The 12,815-nt window shown below is 40.3% G+C and overlaps 1 protein-coding gene across 1 annotated transcript; it reads right to left on the reverse strand.

Moving 5' to 3' along the window:
• Positions 1-9,055: 9,055 nt before the first annotated feature.
• LOC122025140 (zinc finger protein GIS3-like) lies at positions 9,056-10,256 on the reverse strand. Its single transcript, XM_042583905.1, has one exon. It carries the CDS (start codon positions 9,800-9,802, stop codon positions 9,200-9,202), a length of 603 nt encoding a protein of 200 aa, XP_042439839.1. The 5' UTR covers positions 9,803-10,256; the 3' UTR covers positions 9,056-9,199.
• Positions 10,257-12,815: the final 2,559 nt, after the last annotated feature.

A 12,815-nucleotide genomic window follows, 5' to 3' on the forward strand; every position in this document is an offset into this window, starting at 1 on the left:
CTCGAAATTTCTGCAGCATTTGCAGAAATGAAATCAAAGTTCCAAACTGAAGCTGTGATTTCAGAGGTTAAGTGAATAACTAAATCAGAGAGTGATGTGGATACAACTTAAATTATGTTGTTAAAGATTAACTTACTATGGCTTCAATGGCAACACTCTAAGAGGATGCTCTTACATTTAAATTTCAGAACCAGAACTGGAATCAATTGCACTGAAATCAGTAGAATACCTGTTTATATAACATAAAACTGTTTTGTGCCAAATTTTTGTACTGTTTCTGAAATTGATATCAGAATTAGTAACTGAGCTTTGCAAGTTGAGTTGAGCTGGTTTTTCCAGTTATTCAAAAGGAGTTTGTTGCTGAATTTGTGAAGTTTTAATTTGTTTCTTTCTCTTGCTATCATGGATGCTAAGGAAATTGCTGGTCAGTTTGAATAAGCTTAATGTATATGATTTAATGAAGTGTATTTGTTAGATACCAGAATCATGAGCTGCTGGAATTTGAAATATAGAATGGCATATGATTGAATTTCAGAATGGTAGATGAGATAATTTAAGGTTCCGTTTGAGGAAACGTTTAGAGGAATCTGTTTTTACGGATACTCAAGTAGAACATTTTAATTTTTGTGTGCCAAATTTGCAGCATTTTAGAATCAGTGCTCAGAAATTGAATCCTTATAGCTTACATGCTGAATTTGTCAAGGGAAATTTTGTTAAGAGCTGTTCTATTGCAGAAGGAAGGAAGAATAGAATGGAGACGTTTCTGTGGTTTTGATACTGATTTGTGAGTTGTTGGTCTTTGATTGTTGTGTCAATTGTGTGCCAACTTCTTCTCTAAATTCTCAAATCATTGAGAAACTAAATTGTGTGCTAATCTGGAATTTTTGAAGTTGTAAAAGGGTTGAGTTGAAGGACTGTGCCAATCTGCAATTTGACTTGTTTGAGCTGGAATGAACTGAATTTAAGAGGTTGTTTATCAAATGCTTAATAAGATGTTGTAGGGAGATTAAAACTTCAAGGATTGAAAATCTGATTATGCCAATTTTAATCTCAAATTCAACTTGTTGCAAGTGCATGGAGTTTTGATTGAGTACTATAGCCCTTGCTGCCCTATAAGATCTTTACAGAATTGTAACTATTCAGTGAATTGAAATGCTTAGAATGAGATTCAATATGGACTCTTGCTGTATAGCTTCTGCAGTTCATTAAAGCTGAAGCCTTATATTAATATCTGAATGGCACGTTTAAACTTGATATACTGAATCAATGCCAAATTTAAGAATTCAGAAACCTCAAGTCTGAAACTGAAACTGCATCAACTTGAATTGCTGAAGCTTAAGTCAATTTATGCTAGTTAGTGCACTGATTTGCTGAAACTGTCTAGCCACAACAAATGCATGATCTGATCAGTGAGGAAATCAGTATTCAAATCCAGAATTCAATGCTAAATGGTTGTTTTCAGATCTGATCTCCTAGTCCATGTTGCTGAAACGTTGGACCTTGTGGTGATTTAATTCATTAAGCTTTGCTGAATTTGTTTTCTTTAGACATGCATGAACAATGAAAGATATTGCTGAGCAAAAGAGTGAGCTTAATTGTGGTTGCAAGTTCTGCACAACATTTAATATCTTGGTATATTTGGTGTTGTCTTCTCTTCACGACCTTTATGATTCAAAACAGGAAATTTCAGTTGCCATATCAGATTGACACAGAAACAGTAGCTACAAGAAGTATCAACTTGATTTGATTCATGGTTTTTCATTGCCCGAGACAGACAATGTTTTAAGTGTGGGGGAGGGAGCTATTCTCCTTAAGGTGACTTGAATTGTGTTGGTTTCAAATGCTGAAATTGAAGTGGAAAAACAGTTTAAATACAGTGAAATTTTTTTGTAAAATGGCACATCAAGAGAGTATCAAGTGGAAGATAGAGTATCAAGATTCTTTGTTTGCCATCAAATTGAAGGAGAGGTTAGCTTGATATGTTGAATTAATAAAAATAAATGGTATTCATCTCTTTTCACATCAAAATGGTCAACTCATCAAGTATATTCCTCCAATACGCTAATCTCCTCAATTTTTCATTTAATACTTTTCTTTTGCCTATTTCATTCACTTTCATTGTTATTCTTACTTCCATTTTAAATTCTTGTTGATAAATCCTTTTGATTCATGTATGTTATGTTCTATAGTGGTGGAGAAGTAGAATATAAGCAAGCTTATGGTAGTGAAATGTTATGAGTTGCATTGAGTGAGCTCCACTTATACACATTTTTGAGTGTGAGAGATAGATTAGATAAATCCTTTGAGATTGCAACTTGCTTAATTTTTCAATTGGATTAAAACTACCATACCTATTGATTATTGTTTGGATTGTATACATGATTGTTGGTGATCTTTAGATGGTCTTAGTTAAATTCTTTTTACTATCTTTTAGATATTGCTAAGGAATTTTCTATGAAGATGATTTTGAGTTTTCTTTACTTTCACGGGGCGTTCAAGACTAAGTGTCGGGGATTTGATAACCATGATTTCATTGTATTATTTTGATTCATATATGCATAGTTTGATGTTGATTTTATAGGTTTAAATCATGGTTACATCATATTTTGTGCATTGTATCTATTTTGGACCTAATTACAAATTATTGTATTTTTGTGTTATTTGATGCTAATATTTGATTCTTATTTTGTAGGTATTAAAGAATCTTGGATTTGTATCTATTTGGACCGAAATTGGGCTCGAATCGGAGTTTAAACGAGAAGATCAAGCTTTGAAGCATTATGGGCCGTTTATCAAGAATAGGAGAGATCCGAACCATCCGTTGAAGATCTGGCCGATCCAACCTAATGGGGAGCAGATCTGAGCCATTGATGAAGATCCAGAAGTTTTGATCCAGATCGGAGTTCATCTAGCCATTGATCCAGGCCGAATTAATCTGGACCGTTCATTGAAGATAGGGCAGATCTGGGCCATCCAGTGATGATTTGGTCGATCCGACTTAAGGGAGAGTAGATCCATACCCTAGAGCAAGATTAGTACATTCAGATAGGATTTTGGGCAAACTTTCACCGTTGATTTAGCTCCAAATCAATCCCAGCCGTCCGATCAGATCCAGATCTGATTCAAAAGAGAAGCTACAGTGATACAGTGCCTTCGTAGATCCCCTTCGCGCAGCTCAGTCCCGGCGCGCGTCTTCCAGCGGATTTCGACCCCGATTCTTTCTCCAATCGATCTCTCAAGTTTCAACTTCATTGTAGAGCTTCACGGCAGCTTATCCCGATCATCTGGAGCCGCCGGCAGGTGTTCCTTCCAGCGCAATTCTCTTTTCTGTGATTTTCTGTTCCCGCCGAGATTTGGAGGTGGTCCTTCAAATCTACGGTATCTCCGTCCATCAGCAACACTCGGAGGTGGTCCGCCGGTGTTCCTGAACTCCATCCGATGCCCATCCGCCATCCACAGCTCCACTCCAGATCCAGAGGTCCAGATTAGCATATTTCCAGCATTTTCAGCAATTCTGGGTTCCGGGATGTTCTTAGCTCGTCGGGGGTGGTCCGTCGGCGTTGTTGAACACTCCTAGAGCTGATAAGCACTGAGATGCTCCATTGAGGTCCATAGTTGGGTGGTCTCGACATTGACACTCTTGTGTGACGGCAAGAGTGTGAAGCTTTGTTAGATTGGTTGAGGGATTGGATTGGTTAGGGTTTATTTCTTTTTCTTACTGTTTTATAGCTTAACACATATTACTTTTATGTTTTGTTATCTTTTTATGCAAGTAGTTAACATTTCTTTCTTTGTTGAAGCTTACTTTAATTTTAATTTGTTGCTTGGTTAAGTGTTTAGAGTTTAAATTCAAGCTAGGGTTTTAATTGGTGTTGTAGATTATATTTACTTGAGTCTTGTTATTTCAATCTTCGTTTGATGTGTGTTGATGATTTAATTATAATGTAGGGTGACAATGCATTATGGTTTGATCGTTGACACACAAGTAGATTTCATTTGTTTAGGTTTCACTCTTGTTTTAGATTAATTTCTTTACTGCTGTGTTTCACTTTTGTTAGATTTAGATTCAAAGCATTTAACTCCCCCAAATTCCATTTTTATATCGAAAACCCCAAAAATAGGAATAAAAATACAATCCTAAATTACATCATACTGTTGGTTCCTCGAGAGCGATCTTGGGCTCGTTACTATAACGTTATTGTGAAATTAAGGGGTTCAGTGGAAAAATATATTTATACAATTTGATTAGCGGATGTGACTTACATTTTGAAAGAAGTACACCAAGGCTCCTATAGAAGCCATCCGGGCGGTCGGTCGCTAGCTTGAAAGATTCTCATGGCCAGATACTTCTAGCCAACCCTCTAAGAGGATGCCGCTCGGAAGGCAGCCACATGTATATCCTGCTAAAAGTATCACAATATTTCGCACCAGCTGACTGAAGAAATGAAGTCATCCACTGTATCTTGCCTGTTCGACCATTGGGGCATGGACATCGTGAGGTCGTTCCCCATGGCAACCAGTCAGCGGAGGTTTCTGCTCGTCGATGTGGACTACTTTTCAAAATGGGTGGAGAATTTTCCCCTGGCAAAGATAAGTGAGCAGATGGTCATTAAGTTCATCTAGCAGAACATCCTCTGTCGGTTCAGCATCCCCGGCCAGCTCGTCTCGGATAATGGGAGGCAGTTCGCGTGTCAGAAGCTTAGGGAGTGGTGTGAGGCCTATGACATCTAGCAGACCTTCACCTTAGTCACCTACCCCCAGAGCAACGGCCAGGTGGATGTCACAAACCGAGAGATTCTCAAAGGCTTACGAACTCAGCTCGACCACATAGGAGGTAGTTGGGTCGACGAGCTCTCAAGTGTCTTGTGGGCACTTCACACAACTCCAAAGGAGCCAACCGGCGTAACACCGTTCCAACTGGTGTACGGAGGAGAAGCGGTGGTTCCTGTAGAGATTGGAACAGAATCCGACCGAGTGCGATTCTACGACGAAGGTAGTGGAGAGCGAAGGCTAATGGAGCTAGACTTGGTGGATGAAACGCGGGATAAAGCGGTCGTTCAACTAATGGCTTACTGACAGCAGATGAGGTAGAACTACAACAGGAGGGTGATCCCGAGGTCTTTCCAGGTCGATGATCTAGTGTGAAAGAAAATCAAGCCAGTCGGCGACATCACTAAACTTGAAGCTCCATGGGTGGGACCTTACAAAGTCATACAGAAACTCCGCTCGCGGGCCTATTACTTGGAAGACGAAAATGGGATATGACTCGAGTGGTCGTGGAGTGTAAATCATCTTCAATCCTATAGGCCTAGGTGAGAGGTGTGTGAGCAAATATAAATGTACTTGTATATATTCCTTCTAGATGCATGACCGACATGAATAAAAACTGAAGTTTTTCAGACACTTGGGCTGACCAGGCTAAGTTAACGGTCGAGCGACGACCTTAAACTCTTATCGTCATCAACGGTCGAACAGGGACCTTAAACCCATGTGTTCGTCAACGGTCGAACGACGACCTTAAACCCTTATCGTCATCAACGGTCGAGCGACGACCTTAAACCCATGTTGACATCAATGGTCGAGCGACGACCTTAAACTCTTGTCGTCATCAACGGTCGAGCGGCGACCTTAAACCCCTATCATCATTAACGGTCGAGCAGCGACCTTAAACCCCTGTCATCATCAACGGTCAAGCGGCAACCTTAAATCCCTATCTTCGTCAATGGTCGAGTGGCGACCTTAAACCCCTGTCTTCATCAATGGTCGAGCGGCAACGTTAAACCCTTGTCTTCGTCAATGGTCGAACGACGACCTTAAACCCCTATCTTCATCAGCGGTCGAGCGGCGACCTTAAACCCCTATTTTTGTCAATGGTCGAGCGGTAACCTTAAACTCCTATCGTCATCAGCGGTCAAGCGGCGACCTTAAACACTTATCTTTATCAACGGTCAAGTGGAGACCTTAAAACCCCGTTTTCATCACTGGTCGAGTGGCAATCTTAATCCCCTATCTTTGTTAGCGGTTGAGCGACAACCTTAAACTCCTGTCATCATCAGCGGTCAAGTTGCATCAATGGGTCGAGCGGCGACATTACACCCATGTTAAATGGTCAAGCGACGACCTTGAAAACAAAATGGATCGATCGGCTAAGTAGATAAGTCGTTACCGGTTGGAAGAATCACGAAGCCATGAGTTTACGCGATGCTTGAAAAATGAGTTAAAAAACTAAAATAATCGAAGAAAATAAAGCTTAGTCGGACGGACAAGCATTCATTGAAACTAAAGACCCTCCGATCATCCATTTACCATGGTCAGACAGAGATCGAGCAGCGTTGGTTGATGCACCGATCGGACATTAGAGACCGAACATTCCGATCGAACGTAAAAAATCGTCAAGGACCAATTGTCCAGTCAGTCGAACCTGTAGCCTCCTTCGACTAGACTTGAGGGGGAGGCTTGTGATGCGATGATAAGGGAGAATCCACTTGTCACGGGTCAATTGACACGATGTCGGTCAAAGTCAAGACAATCTGTTAGATCGAATAAGTGCGATAGAGGGGCGGGGGTGAATATTGCGCTTTTAAAATTTTTTCTTTTACTTGTTAAAAACAAAGTCATGCAGCGGAAAAATAAAGAAGAGTTCGGTTACTTGGTTTGAAGCCTAGGTGAAGTCCTACTCCAAGGCTCGCGATCCTTGACCGCACCAATGGACAATCCACTAATACTCTTTTTTCCGAAAACCTCGGAAAGAAGCAGTGCGTACAATATGCAAGATAGTAACACCCTACTATCTTGTAAGAATTTAAGTACAATGCATGCTTTTCTAAAGTAAAATATACCGACAATAATAGACGATGGAGCTTGGTCAGTACTTCTGAACGAAGCAGCTTGCGAGCCGTAGAGCAGTAGCAGAAGCTTGACAGAGATGATTTTCAAAGAAGAACAGAGTTATTTCCAGCCTCGGACCTCAAACTCCTTTTTATAAGAATCGTCGAGGTTCGGTCAACCGATCCTAGGGTTCGGTCGATCGAACCAGCTCCCTTCCTTCCTGGCTAAGATCCGATGCTGATTTAATCTTTGGCAATTAATGACCATTAAGGATTCGGTCGACCAATACCTTTGTTCGGTCGACCGAACGGGCTCCTTCCCTGTTCGTCGAGATTTGCCGAGATTCGCATTTACTATGTCTTTAATGGTTGATCGTTCGGTCGACCGATCCTCTGGTTTGGTCGACCAATCAGTGTAGTTTCCTTTTGCTTCTGATTGTTGCTGATTGAATTGATCTGTGCTGAGTTAATCTGGTTCGGTCGACCGATCCCTATGTTCGGTTGACTAATCCGGCCAAACCTGCAATACAAAGTTAAACAAAGTATCCCTGCAACAAAAATGTTAGCACAGTAATATATAATGCATGAGTAATATTAGACAGTAGAATTGTCTTGATCTCAACTCGGAAACCTTCCCGATTTTTTCAGTTGGATCAGCGACCTTAGGTTGTTCCTTTCAGGAACACGACCTCACTGCCGCTTCTCCAGTTGCTTACCTCAACTTACTTGCCAAACATTGGTTCTCCAAACTTGTTTGGACATTCTCTGCTCAGTGTCTGATCACCTGATCCACTAAGGTCTTTCCTGCAATACTACATTAGCCAGCAGCAATAATAGCAATACAGAATACTATGGTAAAACTAAACTTAGAATCACCAAGATCCACTAGTCCGGTCGACCGCACGCGGTCGACCCGAAACCATCCGATCAACCTTGCTTAGAGTTCACTCATCCAAGACTTCTCGCTACCTAAGGTTATCTCCCCTAAGGATTTTCACCATTTGGCTTCACTTACTAGAACCTAAGGTTACCACCCCCTAGGATTTTCTCTACTTGACTTCATTCGCCAAGACTTAGTATTCAGCTACCCAGAGATCAGGTCCTCCAGACCTTTCCACCAGGCTTCCACGATCTACCGAGATTTTCCTTGCCTCAGTATTCGGCTACCCAGGGATCAGGTCCTCCAGACCTATTGAATCCACCTGACTTTCACGATATACCGAGATTTCCTTTGCCTAGCCTACAACTAGGACTTCCCATGCCTAACCGTAATTAGGACTAGTTACTTGGTTGACTTCTCACCCTTGCCTAGCGATGACTAAAACTTCCCATGATCAAGCTCTATTAAACATACTTAAACATATTTATCGGACATTAAAACCTTGGAGGTTGATTGTACCAACACGATCAACGTCGGACTTACAGTTATCCTGGTCAGCAAAGGAGTGGCCGAGCAGACATCACCTGGCCGGTTGGGGCATCATGGGCTGGTTGGTAGGTAAACGAACCGCTCGTCCAGCGCAATGGATGACATTACACAGGAGGAGACAAGGAAGCAAAATAGAACACGTCGTCTATCATTAAATATGAGGAAGCCAAGACAAAGAAGAACACTACATTTATCATCAATGCACGGAAGTTAAGATAAAAAAGTCTTTCTCTTATAATTAATATCATTAAATAAGGACAGATGAACAATTACAAAAGGGTACACCAGATATGAGAAAGGCAAGATTTTCTATTTTCGGGATTACTCATTCTCTTCATGATTTTAACTTGAGCGTCGGAGGGCCAATGCCAGGAACTTCTTCCCTGATTTTGATTTTGTTTTGCAGGATCGAGGTCTTCATCACGTCAACGGTCACCTCATTCTCATTTTTCCAGTTTCCTTCATACGGACAGTTTCATATATATATATTTATATATAAAAAATTGATATATTTAAAGAAAATTTTAAGAAGATATTTAAGGATAGACATGTAAAATGTAAAATAATGAGACATAAAAAATAAAATGATGATTTATGTATCTATTTTTTAATATTTCTTAAAATGTTTTAGTTATGATGATTATATATATATATATATATATATATATGCTTTTAATTTCTCCGTTTTAATTTTGTTGTTTGTTTAGTTTGTGATGAGCACCATCCTCCACACTGCTTTATTCTCAGGATTTGAGTAATTTAAACTGGTGAATCGTTGTGGAATGGTCACAAACAGAAATTAAATGTGAAAAGAATGATGATAAAGCACGGATATTAAGAAATTTACAGGGTCTGTAGTGCACCTAATTAAAGGCGTCGTGGTCATCGCTGATCTTGCTTGTTCATAGTTTAAGAAAAAGAGGCATTTTTTCCATGCTGCGAGTCAGGATCCAGCGGGAGCCAGGCTGAGTTGGAGATCCAACTCCAGCGCCTCCTCCCTTCTCGCCGTCTTGCTCTGGCTGGAGACGGTGAACCTGGCGTAGGAGGTCTCTTCGTGGCCGTAGCTGGCGGCGGAGTAGTTGTACGCGGGCGTAACCGCTGGGAACCGGGTGGAGCTACTGGAGGAGGGAAACACGCAACCGTTGAAGGGCGGCGCCGGTGGCGCTGCGGATGCATCTCGGGAGAAGTAGACCCACCCGGATGTTGGGGAGGCCGGCGGATTGTCCGGGAAGAGGTGAGGCGGCGGGGCGAAGGCCGACACGATGGGATTTCTATGAAACAGAATACCGCCGCCACTGCTGCCGTGGAGGTGCTGGTAGTGCTGCATCTGGGCGGCGCGCTTCAGCTTCTGCCGCTCCTTCTTGTGCGCGTTCTGGTGGCCGCCCAGCGCCTGCGAGTTGGCGAACTCGCGGCAGCAGTACTGGCACTCGTACTTCCTCCCCTCCCCGCAGCGGGGCTCCGTCGTCGTCGTCGTCGACGACGAGTCGGACCCCGGCCAGGCCTCTTCCTCCTTGGACACCACGTCGATCCCAAACAGCTTCGGCATGCTCTCTGCTATTCCAGCTAACTAGAAAGTAATAATCAAGTAAGAGAAGCAGAAAGGAAGAAGAAGAGATTGTGCCGGTGGATATGTTCTTCACTTTGCTCCATATTTATCCACGAATAGGATCGTTCAAAGGTATAGCGTGCTTAGATTATACAAGCTTGAAAGTAAAGGTCTTATTATATTTGGCCTCCATCCCCTCTAGGGTTTATAATATTACGTAGCGATGAAAAACAATTAAAAGGATGGGATTGAAGACAACTCCATCGGTGGCATAAAGAATTATAGTTGCAGACATCCCAAGAGAGAGGGGAAGGGAGGGTGACTGCATGATGCAGACCCAACAGGAAGACCTTAGATTGCGCTTGTCTTGGCCCTTGTTTTCAAGGACCATCTAGCTCTGATTATTCTTCTTCTTCCATGCATGATGCTGCTCCCCCTATGCCTCCTCTACTGTACTATGCATAAACTAATGAGCAGGTTTGCTGCACATAGGTGGATATATAATTCAGAATAAACAAGTGACAGTACACTGGCCCATTCATATGCGTGAGTGGGTGTCACTCGGTATAAGTTTCTGTGTGATAGGTTGTATGGTGCCCTTTTAATATAAGAGCCGTGATATATTCTTAGGCAACCGGAAGCACAGGCATCCATCCGGCAATTAAACCTTTTTTTTTAATCTAATAAATTCAAAAGCTAATCTCTAAAATATTTATCGCATTTGAATTTTAAACTTTAATCTTTTTATTATCGGGGCATATGGCATGTAAACCTTGTGAGAGAAGCAGGAAATAGCAAGCCCCATGTTGGATTCCAGCATGTGCGAGCAGATTACAAGCACAATGCACATGTGCTCCAGTATGTTTAGGAGGTCACTTGCACCTTTTGTTGCAAGAAAGGGGACTGTTAGTTAATATCCATTGTCCGTGGGTGACTTAGATTAATTACTTGTGATATGATTCAGAAGAAAATTATAAAAAGGAGAGAAATTTGTAGTTCTGAAACAGCTGAGGTGGAATTCCGTTGCACATATTTTCAACTTTTTCTAGCTTTTCATTTTCTGCATCCAATTTTTTATTTTATTTTATTTTATTTTTTGATATATGCAATGAAATTCAGGTTGTAAGCATAGCAACAGGCAGCTGCAAAGTAGTTTATAATTAATTAGGAGAATCATTGTGAAGAGAGGATAGCTGTCAGGCACTGATAGCAGCTGAAAGATTCTCCACTGTAGATGCATCTCTAAAGACACCATCAATGCTAAGCTAGGCACTAAGACTGCCACTTCTCAACTAAATGAGCCTATTACACATGTTTTAAGGGATTGATTTTGTAGCTAAACTAGATGGGATCACCTTTGCCTCCCCTATCATGAATAAAATGATTGGCTCCATAGGAATAATAAAAGGAGTAAAGTTTAAATTTCAAATGGGATAAATATACTAGAAGTTAACTTTTGAGTATGCATAGATTGTGCGAACCAGAGAAGATCAAAGCCATATTGTGCTTGGGGGTAAATTTCAATGGATTTTGCTTTATCCTACATCTTTATATAAGGTGGTTTAGCTGATCTCTTTGAAATGAAATCAAAGTCATGTTACTGCTACTATATGAGATTCTCCTAGTCTTAGCATAACAAATCTGATTATATTATACACAAAATTATCCGGACACACAACTTGTCATTGCTTGTGAGTATAATTAGGGTTCTTGAAAGTTTTTTTTTTCACTCCTTGGATTGTATTCATCCAAACTTAAAGAAGCTTACTTAATTAGTACATGCTTTTTATTCCTCAGGGAGTTTATGCTTTCTATTTTTTTTTATTTGGGGAAAAATATGTGGGACAACATGCCTAAACAGATCTTGTTTCTCTTGCCTCATAGGACCTTCTTAACAATGCTGTGTTGGATCTATAACCTTACGATCTCTATCTTATTGATGATTTGTGACTTTAAAGTAATATTTACCAAGACCACTTTTGGTGTAACCACCTAATTAATAAATTGGCATGAACATCCATTGGCTTATTACTTCGGTTAACCATTTGCGAGTGCATCTATTCGTCAAGCTTGGGACGTGGCTCGTGTACTACCCTAATAGTTTTGTTTCATCCAAATTAGGGTCGTGTTATAAGATCTGAAAGATGTAGAACACTATCTTTAAGAAGATATTATCTCTACTATCAAAGATACTTGAGACAAGTCTTGGTATAAGATTGATCGCATAAAGTTGAGATAGATCAAAGAATTGCATAGGCTTGAACACATGAAGTAGAAATTATGAAAGAAAGAAATACAAGAAATACAAGGGTAGATGAGATCTTGGGACAAAAGAAGAAATTACTACATCTATGTAGTGAGTTGCACCACATTGCAGAACTTGATACTGAGTGGATTATTGTCTTGGAGATTAAGATTATCAAGTTTTTTGGAAAAGTATTTTACAGCTAACAAGCTAGAGAACTTTGGGAAAGCAAAGTCGGAGAGTACTATTGTCGTTAAGATTGCTAGAATAGGTGATGTTGAAATATAGACTATAAAAATAATCTAAATCTAGCTTTAGCTAAATATCATTAAACAAAGAGTATTTCTCCATTAATTAAACAGTGGTAATTAGTGACATAGGAGCTAAGCAGATTGTCACTAGCAGTAGCAAGGGAAATAAATTATGTTGCGCACTTAAGAAATAATCCAAAGTTTCTGAATAGTTTAATTCAATTGAAGAAGGTTTACCTAACTAATTGTGGTAGAAGAAGTCAGTCCATGCATAGAGAACATGACTAATTAATCCTTTAATAGATTAGCCAAGAGTAAAGGCTGAACCTATGTAATCATCAATTCCTTACAAAGCAGCAAAATGTATACTTCAAGTTTATAGCCCAGGGAGGAAGCATAAGTTAAGAGTTGAAATATTTGGGTGTATTGAGTTTGTTTGAGGTGAAATCTCTAAGTGGAAAACAATTCTTTGTTCAACTAGTAGATGGCACATTGATAAGCATTTAAGTATATATTT

The sequence above is a fragment of the Zingiber officinale genome, chromosome 9B (genome assembly GCF_018446385.1).
Source record: "Zingiber officinale cultivar Zhangliang chromosome 9B, Zo_v1.1, whole genome shotgun sequence".
Lineage (NCBI taxonomy): Eukaryota > Viridiplantae > Streptophyta > Magnoliopsida > Zingiberales > Zingiberaceae > Zingiber > Zingiber officinale.